The sequence below is a fragment of the Lampetra planeri genome, chromosome 8, assembly GCF_965212315.1.
Source record: "Lampetra planeri chromosome 8, kcLamPlan1.2.h2, whole genome shotgun sequence".
NCBI lineage: Eukaryota > Metazoa > Chordata > Hyperoartia > Petromyzontiformes > Petromyzontidae > Lampetra > Lampetra planeri.
In genome coordinates, this window is record NC_136114.1 from 10,783,146 (window position 1) to 10,801,216 (window position 18,071).

An 18,071-nucleotide genomic window follows, 5' to 3' on the forward strand; every position below is an offset into this window, starting at 1 on the left:
GTTAATACACTGGGGGGAGGGCTTTGCCCAGCCGTGGGATATAAACATTTAAGATAGAAAGCCTGCCTTCCTGCCATTTGATTGGCTCCGAAGAAACTGTAACGTGAGATTAATCACACGTATTGGACAGTCGAAATATTCTATGACTTAAAATACGTTGAAACTACACTTTAAAGTGGCGTATGAACACAGGTCATGCGCGCCAGCGATCCCGCGTGGCGGTGTAGCAGCAGCGCCACCTGAACGAAGGGCATCGGCGCGATGAGGCAGATGCACTTGGACGTGAAGAGGGTGTCCCGCGAGCTGTCGTACGAGGCGCTGTGCCGCATCCTGAGCATGGACGACGAGAGTCCGGTGGCCGAGTCGGTGTCGCCAAAGTCGCTGCTCGTGCTCTCGGCCAACGTGACGAGCGAATCGGAGCTGCAGCCGGGCGACGGGGCGCCGTAGAGGCCGCCGCTGCCTCCGCACCCACCTCCGCCCACTTGCTCGGCGCGGTGCATGGCGTACAGCGTCTGCATGGCCTCACGGATCGGCTCGCTGCGCACCTCCTCGAAGAAGGTGAGCGCAAAGCCGTAGGTGCGCGAGCCGTCCTCGCGGGTGATAAGGAACGAGTGGAACTCCGGGTCGCGCCTGTCGGCCTGCGTCCGGAACGACAGGCCCCGGGGCATGCACAGCTGCAGAAATGTGGGGGGGGGGGGGGTAGTGAATAAAGGGTAGAAAATTTATTAAAGGTCATGTAGGAGATGTACACGATTGTGGTAATTGTGATAGCCTATCTGGTTTGTGCAGCACTGCCAATGCACTCACAGGCGGGACTGGCCACAGCGGACCGAGTTCTCTGTGGGGAGGAACAACGTCAAGTGGGAGCCACTAGTGGACCCCCAGAAGGTGCTAATGCCACCACTGCACATCAAATTGGGCCTTATGAAACAATTTGTCAGAGCTGTAGATAAGGAGTCGGCAGCCTTTAAGTACCTTCAAGACTTCTTCCCGAAGCTGTCTGAGGCAAAGATCAAAGCCGGTGTCTTCGTCAGACCATAGAGAAAGAAGATCCTGGAGTGAAATGAATTCCCCAAGAAGCTCACTAGTAAGGAGAAAGCTGCTTGGAACAGCTTCGTCGCAGTGGTTCGTGGCTTCCTGGGCAATCACAAGGTCGAAAACTATGTGGAGCTGGAGAACGTGGGAGTGTACTCGGAGGAGCAAGGCGAGCACTTCCACCAGGATATCCTGGACTTTGAACGCCGCTACCAAGGACAGTATAACGAGAGCATGATGGGAGACTACATTTGGGGGCTGATTCGTGAAAGTGAGTATAATCGTAAATCTCGAAAAACTACTCACTTCTAAATCTTTTACAGTAATTTTTGTATTACTTTCGTATAAATACATGTTAATTTTGATTCATATGTTGTTTTTTTCTGACTGTGAACGAAAAGACACAAATTCTCCCGTTTTCTCATTGAAAAAAGTAAAATTTCTAAATATCACTGTCCTGGTTACAATAGCAAAGTTTGTGGAGAATAATAGCCATTTTCTATTCTTTCTAGGCAAAAGCAAATACAAAATAACACTTACTACCCAGGAACAAAAATTGTGTTACACAGTGTATTCAACATTTACATACATTGTGAGAAACGTTACAGATTATTTATTGACTTAAAGCTTTCGTGACTGCAGGAATTATTATTCTTTGGATCTACGTGACTTTATCGAAAGACCCAAAAAAGAGGTTGTAGATTATTGTTTGTTAACAGTCTTATTTTGACGGCTAGCCCTTGGCAGTGTTCGTGCTACATCTACACGAGGACTGCATCTCGATACGTAATAATTCATTCACGATAATTGTAAGAAACATCAAATCATGGGGCAGCTGTTGTTTCAAGCACAAACAATAGCTCACACAAAATAGGGCACTTCACTTGAAAAAAAAAGAGAAAAAGTTAAAATGAATCAAGTGATAATGTTGTAAAAAACGACCAACCACAATTTACCCAGCTCCAACCTTTGATGTAATTTCCTCCTTAACATGCTGAGCACGCCGAGCAATCAATCGCGCGCACACAGCACTTGTGGGTTATGACCAGAACACACTCTCGTGGGATGGATTTCACACAGTCCATGAAGTGTCGTTACTGCTCAACTTCGCTTAAATAACCAGGACGAGTGCGACTTAACATGAATGTATAGAACCTGCTTTTTAGTTTTGGAGCATTTAGAATGATGCTAAAGCAAACGCCTCTGAAGGTTTTTTTTGCAAAAAGGGAAAGGTTGTGGCGGAGAGAAAATCCATTGCCATGGACGCAGCATAAATATGTATTAGCTTCCTGAAAGCACACATCCGCATAAATTATTTGATACTTAGGAATTTAATTTGTGGGCCATATTGCCCCAATTGTCTGCGGTGCACAACTGGAATACAAATGCGCGTGGTTCATCAACGCATGACAGTTAATAAAATATTTACCAAGTTTTAACCCCAGTGTAGCATTAGAAACAATCACACCAATCTGCCATTTATTCCTCCGTCATAAAAGATGATGTCTACGACTAATTAAATAAACCAGACATGCTCTGGAGGAACGCATCGGAGACATATCTTACAATATGATTTGATTATAAAACCGATTAAAATTAGACAAAATTGGTTTAAACAGGTTTAATTACCACAAGAAACCGGGCAGAGCCATGCAAGCCGATTCCTCAAGAAAAATGAACAAATATTTAATGCAGAGTTGTAGGATTTAATACGAAAATCAGGGACCACACTAAATATTTTGATTTTGGGAGCAGGTGGGAGACAGGTTCACAGTAAACATGGAACGCTGGGTCAATAGTTGATCCAACGGTTCTCTCCACATGCCAACGTTGCCCTCATGTTGTATAATTACTGGGTTTTGATACGTGTATGTTTCTCAGTGCACATCCTAGAAGTCTCGACTGCATGCAGAAGATTGCTCTGTCCACGTGTATATTAGTACATGTATACATTTATATATTGTGGTTATACGTTCGCAGATGTGCGTTTAGCTCACAAACATTTGTAATTCAAGTTTAACAAACTTTTAATGCACCCTATAATTTAAGCAAGGAAATACAGCCATTCTCTAGCGGCTGAAAGCGTACCCCAATGGGTATTCATGCAGGTTTCGTTTTATAACGAAAAAATCAATATCTATAAAATTAGATACAAACACAAAGGTATGCGCAAACACATTGTCCATAGCCATTGCTTTTATTGGCATCACTCACCTCCAGATATTGTATTCATAATTAAAACTGCATTGTGCGTTGCATGTTTTGCAATGGCGTTTTTTGTTTCTCGTGTTTTTTCCATGCCTTACCATGCCAACTGCATCCTGGTCAAAGAGGTTCCATTCCACGTTGTTCGGATAATGAGCAAGGACTTTCGACTTAAACGTCCTCCGCAGTGGGCTGGCCTCGAAATCTTCTCCTGCGCAAAAACAACATGAGAGAGAGAGTAAACACTGCACATGAATGTGTAAGGGTTCAATACGAAGGGACCAGGTCAGTTACGCTGTGAGATGTTATCAGCAAAGCATCAACGCACACCGCTGCTGAGCTCCTTATCCAGTGTTGACACCTGGAAAAATGCCTTTCATTCGAGAAGACAGATTCACTTGCAGTTTCGGCATAAGGCAAATAAAAGGTGGTGACGGAAAAAACACTTCAATTACACTGCTAACAAGAAACTCAACACATTTGTCAATAACACTGTGGCCTTAAATGGAAGAAAATAATAGGTGACGTTTCAGAAAATGACCCTTTTTCATAGCACAATCATATAAAGTCCAGAGAGATGACGTGGATTATAAATGTCTTCTTTACAAGGCAGTGCTATTGACGAATGTGTTGAGTTTTTATAATGATTTGGGCACCACTGCCACCACAGGAGCATCACTAAATGTTGTGTGTAATTACACGAAGCATGCTGTGCTGAAATAAATGCAAACGCATTCTCCGGGGACTGGTGGAAATTCGATAACTTTTGCCAAACGCTACTTAAGTTTTTTTTAAACAAGTTTTTGACCGGATATAGGTCTCGTAACGATCAATTTCAGCGTCCCAAAAGCCCTCCACAACCCAGCCCTCGACTGTGACTACATGTCATCGTTTTGATTCTAGTCGGCTTTCAATAGCCATCCTCAACACACGTTTTTGTGCTGTGTTTTCCAGTTGAGTCCCTCTGACAGATGTGTGGTTATGGTGGATGTTGATGATGTAAGTTTCGCTGATGCACAATCCGCGATGACTTATGTCAATCAGGACGTTAAACATCTCGTTGAGAGCAAAATGATAGTAATGGATGTGTAGAGACCCATAACGAGGTCTCTACGCTGTTGCGCCAATCACAGAGCTAGAGGGGCGCTGAGAAACGGAAGCCTCCATTGGAGGACGAAAGGACACGTGACCGGGAGTGGAGAGCTCGGGTCTTCAAACAGGAGGGGGCGGAACCGAGGGCAGCCAGGGGATAAAAGGGGGAGCGTTGAGGGGATTCGGGGCTCATATTCTTTGGGTCATTCGGTAAAGCAATGTAGATAGATCAAATAATTTTTTTAAAGAATAACAATATCACGACGTTTCGATCACAACACAAGCAACCGTCATCAGGTGAGAAATACCGCGGGCTGCTGTGATATTTCTCACCTGATGACGATTGCTTGTGTTGCGATCGAAACGTCGTGATATTGTTATTCTTTTTTATAATTTTTTATTATTTCACCTATCTACGTAGCTTTATCGAAAGACCCAAAGAATATGAATTCCTGCAGTCACGAAAGCTTTAAGTCAAGATTCGGGGCTCGTTTGTGTAGGTTTAGGCTGGAAACCGTGGGTCCGTAGCAAGTGTGCTACCGATCCGGTGATAGCCAACTCACCCACACATAGTGAACAGTCTAGGACAGTCTAGCCACACTTACCAATAGAACCCAGTGATCAGTAAGTTGTTTATTAAACGCGTTGCCTCCACAATATAGTGTGTGCGCCTCAGTATTAACACACGCTACAGATGTCTTAACAAAATCATTTGGGGACATCTGTTGCTTTACAACTGTATAAGATGTGTGAAAATGCATTGCAAATTGAACAGGTTAATTTGTTTTCACATTCAGCGGCTTGAGAAATGAACGAACAAATGATGTGTGGTTTACATTTTTCTCATCTACTTATATGTTGATAGGCGATCACCAAAATGCATTCACCGATTCGCATTCAGAGATTTGGCTCTGAGCTGGCAGTGGGTCATACAAATTCTGAAACTCCATAAAATATAGAAACCTGCATATCACGCCAAAGTGCATAGATGCAAAAGGTTTACAATCAACCGCAGCCTTATTAGAAAACAACTGCAACAGCGCTTCACAACAACCACAGTCACAGCAAATAAACCGATTCATGATCACGCTCGGCAAGAGAATAGGAAGCATGAATCAACGAGAATCTCTCAGAGTCTGAAAGAACCTGATTTTCACCAACATGAAGAAAATGGAAAAACAAGCCACAGACACTTCTAGTTGGAAAGATGAAACGGCAAGAACAAACTGAAACCACGGACCTGCAGCAAGCACAGGCCCAACCACCAGCAGGGAGAGAGGATGTACCCTGAAACCAACCCACATGCATTCGCATTCACAAAGCAGAAACCGCAACGCAGTGAGCGGGCACGCCCGAATTTTGAAAGCAATTTACAATTGCTGTACTGAATTGATAGAATAAAAACAAATGGCATCGACAAATTGCTCGTCATTTTTTTCTCTCGTGTTTGTAAAGTTTCGTCCAGTCCGTTGGCCAAAATGTTTCGCGTTATCGTGTAATTCGCACAAACTGCAATCACTTGTAACCAGTTCTTGCGATTCATTGCGCATCACGAGCACAGACAGTCGGCTTGAGTCGGCAAATCGATGCACCGTCACGCGCCCAGCAATGGAGCGCTTTTGTGCGAGCCCTGTTTACACGTTTTTTTCTCTCAAAAAAACGCAGCTTGCGTTGCTTCGCTGTGTTCGTCGTCCACACTCGACGTCGCTGCTGCTCGCAAAGGTCAAGAGATGCGGAAGGTAAATTGCGAAGACGCAGAAGATGAGGGGGCTGTTGGCAGGACAGGACTGGAAGATCTGCAGAAGAGCTGGGCAGGCAGCAACAGCAGGGGCCACAGCGGGCGCTAGCTTTACCTTGAGCACCTCCCTCCCTGGAACCTGCAGCCACAGGGGCTCCGCTTTTTTCATCCTTCAGCCACTCGATCAGAGCTGTGCGACAGCACCAAGACGCACAAGTGAACAAAACGTCACAACAGAGGGCGGACTTTTGGGGAAAATGGAATCGCCTCCATATGTCTTGCCGAGGGATGAAATTAGACCTGAAAATTTAAATCGTTAAAATGGCAAAAATTTATTAATTAAATTGCGAGCCATCGATAAAGGTCAGTCATCAAGACAAACGTGTAAGAGCAGTTTAGTGTCTGTTCACCATATGCAACATTTAACACTCCCTGGCAAGAGCAGTACGATGTCAATATAAGAGCAATTTTGCTTTCTTCACTTCGAAAATGTGTCAGACTTACACTCTTTTTAACAAACTAGAATTCTAATGTAAATATACTGACGATGGTCATACTTTTGACAGAGGTAATAGATGACGCAAATTAATTATCTAGTTGGCACTTGGTATTACACTGAATTTAAATAGATAACATATAACAAGTTTAGATACATATGTGGTATAAGATCCTTTGAAATTTAACTGCACAATTTTTCATCAACAATGAAAACTACTGTAACAAATCTAAATTAGGCATTATTAAGCAATTATGATTTAAGAGGTTAACAGGAAAATCAGATTGCATATTGATTCAATGACACGCTACCCACATGGAAATTCAGCCTTTGGTCTTACAAGCCAGAACCTCTCCTCTAGCATTCAAAAGGTTTCAGACCTGGATTGCAAGGAAAAACCGTCTTGAACATCTGTGAAAATACTGGGCATCTGTGGAAAAACAGCTTCACAGCTCATCGGATTCCTCCAGTAAAAATAAAGTTTCTGATTCTGCAGTTTTACTTTTGATAAATGTTGTACACAATGAGGCTGTGCAGGTGCTTTCACATCCACCCTTACCGAGTGTGACCAAAATGGTTAGTGGAAGAACTAACAAGTCTGCACATGCAATTTCACCTTACACCTGAACGTGGATACACTTGTGTAACCTTGACAAAATGAAGCACACTGCAATAAAGTTTGGCGTTAAAAGTTGCTCTTCTGTGACGATACCCGAGACATTACAGTAGAGAAGGGTATTTGCATTCCATACCATAAATACTTTCTTGCAAAAGGGTCGTGGCACACTGGCGGTAACAAAAAAATCACTTTCAGCGGAACTCACTTGGCCACATACGTGCATAAGATTGCACATTGAGCCTCACCGCATGTTCGGGCAAAGTGCTGGACGAAACTGCCTCCCGAGTCTCAAAACGTGGCACACACACGTGGAAGGGGGGGGGATTTAGGGGTCACCACTTTTTTTCTCCCCGGTGCTCATGCTGGATAGAGTAAACCGGCACGCATTCAAGGCTGAGTCAACCGAAAAGCCCAGACCAGATTCTGATACCCGGACTCTCACGGTGGTGACGTTGCCTCAAGTAGAGCATGGTCCACACTAGCACCGCAGCGTAAGGTTCCAAAGCTCTAATAGCGCAACCTCAAAAATCATAAAAATTTAACCACGAGACATTATGAAATATATCGATGGAACTGTAACAATACATACACATAAACACCTCTTAAAATGTTACAACCAGGAATATTACTGGTAGGAACCTCCTGGTTACACCAGCCCACAGGGGATCATTGTGTCCGTCCGTGGTGCATTCCAAAAATGGGAGAGGTGGGGCTGGGTGGAGAGGTGGGGCTGGGTGTGGGGAGGGGCTGGGTGGGGCTGAGTGGGGGGTGGGAGGGGTGGTGGGGGGTGGGGCTGGGTGGGGAGGGGCTGGTCACCCCGTGGTGCTCTTATAAAACTCAACGTTTAACCTACTCACGCCGGCTTGTGCCCGCCCTCACAGTCGGCCATATTTGCGGAATACACCACGCCGCCGTTGACCCTGGCCATTGACCGAGCAACCCAACGTTCCTACCAGCTCCCTCCGCAGGAATGTGTTAAAACCCCAAAAATACCCTACCCGAGAGGCATTTTATCATTATCAGCCACCAAAGTTCTCAAAAAAAGAAGAGGCAGAGAGCATGACGTGAAAAGAGGACATTTTAAAATAGCGATAGTGAAATTGCTAAAAACTCATGCCAAAACCGATCGGGACAGTACTTTAGTCACTGCTGATTAAATGACAGCCCAAAATGGATTTTCATCGAATCGCCCAGAGTTATTTATGCAGCTAATCCCTGCATCGTGAAAACCGGATTTGTGGGTTTGAATTGTAAAAAAACGAATTCTCTGTGGTACAGCTCAACAAACAACTGCATGCGATAGATTATCTCTCTTTTACCAATAAAGTATTGCATCATAAACCTGAAATTCTGTATCAAGAACCTTCGATAATTTCCCCTTTGTTATTTATAATAGTACAATAAGATTGGCAAACAACAAGAAGATTGAATGTGTGTTGTTCGAAAAAATGGAAGGAACCGGAAATAGAGGAAGGCCGAAAAGGGAATGGCTTTGATGACGACATCACAAGAGATTGGTGCACAAGAGAGAGGAAAGTGGAAACAAATGACGAAATGTGCAGTATACCCCTATGGGGTTATCTGCCCATGGATCGTGATAATGATGAATGAACTAAGACACGGTCCACATCATCAGCCATGTTCAATCCACTGCTCGATGAAGGCGTCATCAAGAGCTGTCATCATCTCTCAATTCTGTGATGTAATAATCCACCTTGCAACTGCACACAAATGGATGTCATCGCTCCATATCTTTAGTATATAGCAGAGGTGGGACAAAGTCATTGTTATGCAAGTCCAAGTCGAGTCGCAAGTCATCAAATTCATGACTCGAGTCTGACTCGAGTCCAAGTCACATGACTCGAGTCCACATCTCATAGGTGGGACAAAGTCATTGTTATGCAAGTCCAAGTCGAGTCGCAAGTCATCAAATTCATGACTCGAGTCTGACTCGAGTCCAAGTCACATGACTCGAGTCCACACCTCTGGTATATAGTGTTAAGCATCTAATTCAGTAACCGTTTGGGAGGTGTACAAAGTTCTGTGTCGGCTGTAATAAAAATGTGAAGCAGCTAAATTAATTGAAGCTGTCAAGAGCTATGGGGAAGCTCTACAAATTAGGCATGCTCACAGTCAAAAGTTATACATCATAATAATCATACAGTGCCCATTTGAAGGTGATTAGCTATATTTTAGAAAATATGGATCAGATACGAAATTAGTCAATGGATGGACAGGCACACGAAACTGCATGTAACAGCACAATCCCAGTTGGTGAAAAAGTCAGTTTGACTTGGGACGCATTGACACCGTGGTATTTTATTTATGAGTATTTCTCCATTATTGGGAAAGGTAGATTTTATTTTTCCTATCTGAATTCCAATCCTAATTGGTTGACATTCTATACCCATAAAATAAGGCACTTTATGATTATACCAATTGATTACGCGCATCTGTAAAGTGTCCAAAATATACATCCGAAATCATGGAACTGCCCTCTTTGGCTGTTATTAAAGGCCCTCTTACAAGGTCAGATCATTGCGAAGTTTCTTTGGCTGGTATCTCAAAAAGGCAGACACCTTTATACAACTTCTAGAACTGCTGCCACCTCCCCCTATAGTTAGTATTCCCTCCCACCCTCTAATAAAATTCTGGTGTGTGCACTAAATCGGTCAATAAAAAGTGGAAGGAGAAACACATTAGGAGAAGTGTTATTACAGCGTATTATCATCACATTATTCTGGTGGTAATAAAAAAAAGGCTTCATGTCTGCATTTTTAAGGGTACAATACAAATGCCAAGTCACAATTTAACAGAAGCAATAATGGTGTGACAATAGCTCGGCTTATTCCTGTCCTATTGCAAAACCCTCCACGCTGCGTTCTACACTCAAAGCAGAACACGTCTGTACTGCTCCTATTTAAATACTGCAATTTGAACACGCAATTTCAACAGTTTAAAAAAAACCTCTCCCTCAGACGTGTCTCAAAGGACCACCGAGGGTGTTCACACTTCAAACCCGTATCCCGGGCCACTGCAGGATGCAATAGAATGTGACGATCCTGGTGAGCTGCCGAGCGCTGTTGTGACGCAGGGGTCATCACACCCCGAAATCGGCATTCACTCGCCGCTGCCTCTAGTTTTAAATAGCTCTGGCTTTTCCCCGTGATGGCAGCAGTTCCCCCAATAGCAGATATTGGCCATCAACTGGGAATGCGAGTCCACTTATCTCGGAGACGTAGCTCCGCATACCTGCTTGCCTCTTCATTTATAAGCCAGCCAATTTCTCCCTGTATCTCTTATCATTTATAAAAGCATATCTGTGTGCCTGTGTGTGTGTCTCTCTCTGTCTCTGTGCGAGTCTCTCTCTGCTTGTGTGTCTGTCTGTGTGTCTCCGTGTCTATGTTTTGTCTCGCTCTCAAATTTAGCAATCTTTGGAAGAACGTAATCAACCAGGTGGGGTGTTGACTGTTTTGTTGGCCGACTCTGTGTTGTATTGCATTATATTTCCAAGTTTACTCAAACTTTGAAACTTTGATTAGCACATCGTGTAGAGCTCGTCGAGAGGAATAGATTGCCGTATCGTTCGCCTTCAATAGACATGAAATGACGTCGCAACGCAATTTATGCGAGAGCCGGGGGCTTATGGGACCCCAGGGTACCGCCATCAGGTTTATATCGCCGATTTACCAAATCACCTCCAAATCGCTGGCTCACAAATGTGCTCCACTCCGCCTTAATTAATATTCATCATCAACCATGAGCTATCCACTGCAGGATGAAATCTTCCCCCTTGATGTCACCATTGCTCACAGTCTTACCAGGTAACAATTCCTCCAGATACTCCACACAAGGCAATATCATCGCTCCATTTCCACAGCACTAGATATGTATGCCTGGGCATGTTCCCTCCCCCAATCCCCCCCCCTCACCATTTATTCTTGCAGTAAATTGTTTAATATCGATAGTCTGTGCTAAACCTTCCCTGGACATCAAAACTGATTAATTAAAAGCAGGCATTATAAATCTCAAGAATTCAAACAAATACATATTTCAGAATTGCATTTTCATAGGTGTGCAGAACGCATTATTTACGAGAGTAAAAACAAAGCAGTTTACCACTGACTTATTAATAATACATCCGACACGAGCTCTCCACCCCCCACCCCCCAAGGATGTGTACGCTCTCAGTGTGCGAAGCTTCTAACACAGTAGGTCTGAGCTGAGATGATTGCACTTACAAAGAAAAGGGAACGTATTTGGGGTTTTATCCACCCTGTGATTTGCATACAACTTCTATCCCTCGTAATACCTTGAATTTGCGGCCAAAATCCCACAACCATTCTTACTGCGCTATTTGAAATATAACGCCCCATTCTAGCCACAACTCACTAAATCACTGCTTTCATTTCAATTCACGAAGTGGGCAGACTTACGAGAGTACAAAATGTATCGACCATTAGGACAGGGTGATTATTCATAGGCACTAATAGTATCCACTCCTAACGGTGCATCAATAGCAGTACGGTCTTTGTTGTTGCTACTGTGATGTAGTAATCTCACACACACAGACAGCAGCTCAACTGATTCCTGCGTGGTAAAATGCTTGCTGTACAATACACATGTAGAAACTAGTAAACTATTGAGAAAATTTACTTTTGCTAGCATACACGCCAAAAGGCGTCTGTTAAAAAGATATTTTCGCTGTGATATGCAAATCCAGCTGGGCCCACAAGCCAGGCCAGGTGTGGCACGTTTGGTTACAGCGCTTAGCTAATGCTGCAATCCCATCCACTTTCACGGTATTACCAAGCGGTGCCGAGAAGATTTAATGTTTCATCAAGGAAGGTCAGAGCTCTCTCCCTTCTGCCACAGGGGTGGGAGGTCCGGCAAAGAAAATCAATTTCGTGCAGAAATCCCATTCAGGGAGAGCTCTTCATTGCCGAACCATCCCTGATAAGAGGCAGCGGTCAAAAACACAGACACATGAAGAGGCCTCAAAGGGCCGAAAAAAGGTCGTGATTTCGCTTATTTCAAAGGTTATCGTGTTTAATTATTGACAAAAACATTTCAATGCATCCATATGAAGCAAATAATGACTATGCGTGATTCCCCCCCCCATCACCTTATTTATTTATTCCACTGCGCCACCCATTGTTATTTGAGATGCAGCATCAGGAAATGGAGATGAGACACACGATCCAGCGGCAGAGTCACGCGGCCACTCTAAACAGGAGGCCTGGGGAGTGATCGCGGCTCACCGCACCGGGGAGGGCCCAAGGAAATAATGGAGACCGCTCTCCAGGGAATCCAACTGCAGTTCTCATTAATTAGCACCACGAGGCTACAGGCCAATCATTAATGGATGACACCAGAAAGTCCCCAGTTCAAAGGGTACGTTTTATTTTCTAATCCATCTCCCTTCATTACTTCCACATGCTGCAGGGGGTCAATATAAACATTTTACAGATGCTTTTTTTTTTTGCGGAGACATGAAATATATCACGTAAAACAATGATCAATTCTGAGAGCGAAAAGGGGACCGAAACGAATACAAAAGTACAAAAGCTGCTATTCTCTTTATGTTTCAGACATATTTTTCATAATCACTGTACACAAATACTCATCCCATGACTCAAGGACATGAACATATTGGCACAGTTGCATAAGCCCCCATGCCTAGTGACCCATAAACACAAGCCCCTGCCATGTCAGACTGCCGAAAGGTTCCAGTTCATCCCAGTATTGTATGGTAATTTCAGAACACCAAGAGGGCTAAAAAAAGCGTACTTTTTTTCTGTGCAGGTCGACACACAACATTACCACAAAAGGTGGTCTATATTTAACTTGTCTATTGCGACCTTATTGTTGGGCCACCTTTAAAACCAGATTAACTTCTTATACAGTAGGTAACTGACCTTTTCAGTCCTCCAAAATGTAACCTCCTTCCTGTGTTAGTAATAATTTAGGGGCCTCTGTTAATTGGCTGCTGAATGAAGGCCTCCCCAACACCGTGCTGGTCAAGACGTTTGTTGGAACCGTATTTGTCCCACGCTGGTCAGTGCAGATTGGCGATGGAGCAGCAAAGTACCGGTTCAGATATTACTCGCCACAGATGTTATCCACAGCAGGGATTTAATCTCAGGTTGTTGGGTTCAAAGTGTAGTGTGCAGACCACTGAACCACTGCTTTAACCCCTCCCAAAAATGTCTGAGCGATCATAACTGCCTTTTAGAAATGCTCGTTGCTAGAGGCCAGCAGTGACTGTTCAGCGGTTATTTACATCAGCTGGGAAATAATGCAGTCCAAAAGGCACAGAAAAGGATTCTGGGCTTGGTAAGTGGACACAATTTGACCAAACTGCCATCAGGCAAGACTCAGTTCATGACCTTGAGCTGAACTAAATTTGCGTACAGCTATTGGCTTTGCTTCACAATCTAGAATAAGCCATCGTGGCCGCACGTAATACAATAATGCACTATTTATTGGGTGTGTAAAATGCAAAAAACATCTTTCAACATTTTAACGAACAAATAAACAAAGGACTTCCAATAAAAACTCACCCAGACAAGGTATCTAATGGTCCACTATAACCATGGTAAATACTGCTGATGGTTGCTGCCAGACATTTCGCGCATCACTTGTCGAACCGTGCACCGACGCATTTTGTTTAAGTGTCAGGGTTTTTTCCCAATTGTGCCCTCTGATGACTTCCCGACCGGGGTTATGAGAGAGGCCTGTCAATTAAATGCGGTCCTCCAGGGTGCCTGGAATCCACGGTGTACTGTGCAGACAAGACCTCAGACTTGATCACAACTTAGTTTCTTGATCACGCGGTGTAGCGTTTATCACTTCAGAATTCCTTGCTGACAATAAATATGGATTCACGTATCTTAGGAATCAGATAAATATCACACAATGATGACATCACCGTCACTTTATTTAAGAACGAAACAGGAAGACGTCTTCGCAATTATGGCTAATCGCCTGATGAGGCTGGTTGTAATCACCAGCGGAATGTTGTACAGCGATACCTTGACTTTTGTCCGCTTGACTTTCGTCGCTTCGCTCTTTCGGCCGTTTACAATTATAACCACATTTAAAATTTCGTCCACGCGCTTTCCTCTTTCGTCCGATTTCATCCCAAACCTTTCACGACGTTCGCGCCACGCGCCATCTTTTTCGTTCAGTCTTTGAATAGAAGTCGTTCGGTGAGCATCTCTTATATTTGTGTTTATTCACATATTAATACTGTACTTATTTCTGTGATTATACTGTAAACAATTAATATACATTTTTGTGATAATAGTATAATACTACAGTGTTCATAGTTATTTTCGTGATTATAAAAAAACGTGTACAGTATTCATACTGTGCTTATTTTTGTGATTACTGGAAAATTCTTATTTTTGTGCTTTAATATATTCATAATCGGTCGTAAGTGTGGTGATAGTAAAGCTAAAATAACCTATAAGGTTCTCAATTTGCAAGAAAAGCTTGATACATCTTCTTGGTTCTTTTGGTAAAGTCACGTAGAAGGGAAATAATAAAATTATAAAAATAAAACATAATAAAATACAATTCTCACGACGTTTCGGCCACAACGCGTGACTTTACCGAAAGAACCAAGAAGATGAATCCCTGCAGTCACGACAGCTTTAAATCGAAGCTTGATATAATGAAACTTAATGAGCAAGGCTAAATAAAGGCTCTGCTTTGACATTCGTCCATTTTTGACATTCGTGTCCATGCTCTGGTCCCTAACCAGACGAAAGTTCAAGGTATTCCCGTACTCGAATTGTAAATGTTGTGGGTTTATTCTCCAACACGCTAGTGTACTAAAGTAGTAACGAATTGGCATTTTTTGTTTATACGTTACAAACCTTACTAATTGGCTGTGTCGGGTGGTGGCGGGTTTAACGACACATTTATATTTAGGCGACCTAACCCAAAATAAACCTTTTATTATGGATAAATATCAGTCACCCATTCCTTAATTCTAGATTTGAAGCTTTCGTGACTGCAATGATTCATACTCTTAGGTTTTTTCGGTAAAGTCACGTAGGTAAAAAATAATAACAATAAAATAATTCACACAAATGCCAAATATTGTCTGTTATTTGTGAGATTGATATTATTTCTTCAAACTGTTACAGAATTTTAAGGTATTCTTACTGTTAAGCATAATTTGTTAGCTCAGGTCTGGTACTGCGGAATTATGGAATATGTATAAGCATATGCGTAAAGGTTGTTTTTATATTTACTTGCCCATTCTAGTAAAATGTTTTTTTTGGCGAACTTGTAACAGTTTATACAATAGGGAAACGTAACAATAATTAATTTTTTTATTTAAAGCTTTCGTGACTGCAGGGATTCATAAAACAATAAAAATAGTTCTTATTAATATTATTTTATTATTTCCCTTCTACGTGACTTTACCGACAGAACCAAGAATATGATTTATTTGTTCTATAAACAAATTGCTTACTCAGCTGTTTTAATTTGAACTTTGACATTCTGATGAATCAACACGACTCTTTGCAATGCATAAGTAAGCTATACCTGCTTGCATAGCAATGCTATCTTTCGCCAGAAAACAGTCGGTTATATAAATATTTACAACATAAGGGAAGAGTACATTTGCACAGCCGTGTTTGTTAAACCTTGGACACAGAAGATAATGTACAAAAGAAAACAAACGTTCAGTTTAAAAGACAAGTGATTATTTTTGAAAATAGAAACGTTAAGTGATACTGGTCCCGAATAAACAATGGAAAGCTACGTAATCCATCGTCCGATCAACGTCATTAATTCCAATCCATCACAGCAAGAACGTGTACACGGCTGCTAAAGGTTTAGTGATTACGGTGATTGTAAAGGTGGTGGCGTGGAACCAATTTGTCACCTTTGTACGCACCGCCCCTCTCCAGCAACAAAACAACCCAAATCTTGCTAACGGTAAGCAGGAAATAGATGGCGGTTCATCGCCTTTGGTCCTGTATGCTGTGCACATCTCATTAGCAGCACTAATGGGACTCATGTGCATTAGCATAAGCTGGTTCATTCAAGTGCAAAATCTCCTACGGGCGCGGCGCAACAATGAATCCTGATGGTTCTAATACGAATCTTCTTCTCAAATAGCGCCGCAATATTCGGTGGGGATAATTTAATCCGCGGCACTGAAAGTCCATGGGCAATCGCGATTCGAATGTAAAAACAAATGTGAACCGTGAAACAATTTAACTTAAACAATGTTCAACGGTATTCGCAATACTGTAATGTAACAGGATAATGGCCCGAGATTTGAGAACATTTACATAACGCGGAGTGTTGCACATCCCAGTGGGTGTTTAGGGACACATATCCCAGCCATAAAAATTCACACTTTCGTGCCAAGCACAAAGAAATGCATAAACATGATATACGCCAGAGAGACAAAAATAATTAATAATAAATGTTTTGGTTAGATCGCGTAAGTATGTGTTGTAACCCTCCACAACCCAACACAGCCAGTAAGGTTTGTCACGTAAACAGTTAGTGACTAATTCAGCCCACCGGTGTGTTGGAGAGTAAATCCATGACGTTTCGCTGGTAATCACATCCAGCATCATCGGGCGATTTGCCAAACTACGACACATTTATAGTTACGCGATCTAACCCAACAAACCTTTATTAAGAATAATATTGGTCGCGAAAGCCTGCATGTTAAACAGAGGGAAGAACACGTATGGTCATTTCCGCGTGTGTCGTCCCAGTGCCAGCAGATGAAGGCCCCTTAAATAAGATCCGCTTGAGCACCACTCAAGGATCTTAAGTCTCCAAAGTGACCTTTGCCTGCGATTTCGCCAACTCACCTCGACACAACAAACTGCAGTGGGATTCCCACGACCAGCCAACCGGCCAATGCATGCGCACAAAACGGCACGTGTTAAAAAGCACTCGTGACCCATGTTTTTAATTTCCACACCGCCAACATGCATGCATGAATGAATGCGGGTTGTAAAAATTACGAAATGCCTGGTAAGTTTTCAAGTATGTCAAAGTGATGCGTGCGCGAAACTGGGACGATGCGTACCTTTACGGTTTTTTATTGGTTACACGTAAGGGTCGGGTAAGTTCAAGGTTCACATGATGCGTTTTTGTTTCATTCGCATCTACGAATAGTCATTGAATTGTTAATACAATTGTTTTTATATATTTTACGAATCTGTTGTCAATCTACTGCTGGAAGAAGGCCTAATAATGATTAATGCCATAACTATGTACACGTTGATTTCACCTGCAATATCTAAAACGGTGCTATAACAGAGCCTTATAAAATATTACGTTTTGCAACTAAACAGCGTGAAGTTAATTCGGCTATTTTACAAATCTAGTGCTGGATGAAGGCCTCTGCACACCATGTTGGAAAGGGGGGCTCTATTTGTCCATACTTCACCACGCTGGTCAGTGTGGAATGGTGACTGGATAGCCCCCCCGTCACTGATGTTTGCAGTGACTCGTCATCAAAATCAAGCCACCCTGTACAAAGTGCAGTGCGCGGACCACTGACCTACAGTTCCACAAGTTATGATGATGATGATTATTTAAATTCACTCGGAGACACTTCAACATTTTGGCTTGAGAGCCACGCAATTGTGTACACTGCGGAAACCAAAAATGGGAATCTAAATTAAAAAGTAATGGCTTGGAGAGTGTCGAGTGCGAATGACTGGGAGGGGAAACAAAGCATTAAAATATTAATGCCTTAATACAATTAAGGCATTTAATTCCCTAAAAATGCGTTGAAGCGGGATCCCTTAAAATTAGCATGAAATTTCACAGAAGCCAACTGCAGACACATTTGATTTAAATTTGTATTATATTCAAGTAGCATAGGTATTTTT

General features: G+C 42.7%; 1 protein-coding gene across 3 annotated transcripts in view; it reads right to left on the bottom strand.

The window, feature by feature from the left end:
* Positions 1-18,071, bottom strand: part of LOC144720315 (DENN domain-containing protein 5B-like) — a 52,772-nt gene that overhangs the window by 23,760 nt on the left and 10,941 nt on the right. For 2 of the 3 annotated variants that reach the window (XM_078596973.1, XM_078596972.1), the window contains exons 2-4: positions 6,186-6,260; positions 3,342-3,451; positions 240-674 (exon numbers count right to left, since the gene is read on the bottom strand). In XM_078596973.1, coding sequence (XP_078453099.1) covers positions 240-674; positions 3,342-3,451; positions 6,186-6,260 — 620 coding nt within the window. The remainder of the gene's footprint in view (positions 1-239; positions 675-3,341; positions 3,452-6,185; positions 6,261-18,071) is intronic. The other variant, XM_078596974.1, reaches the window with a different exon arrangement.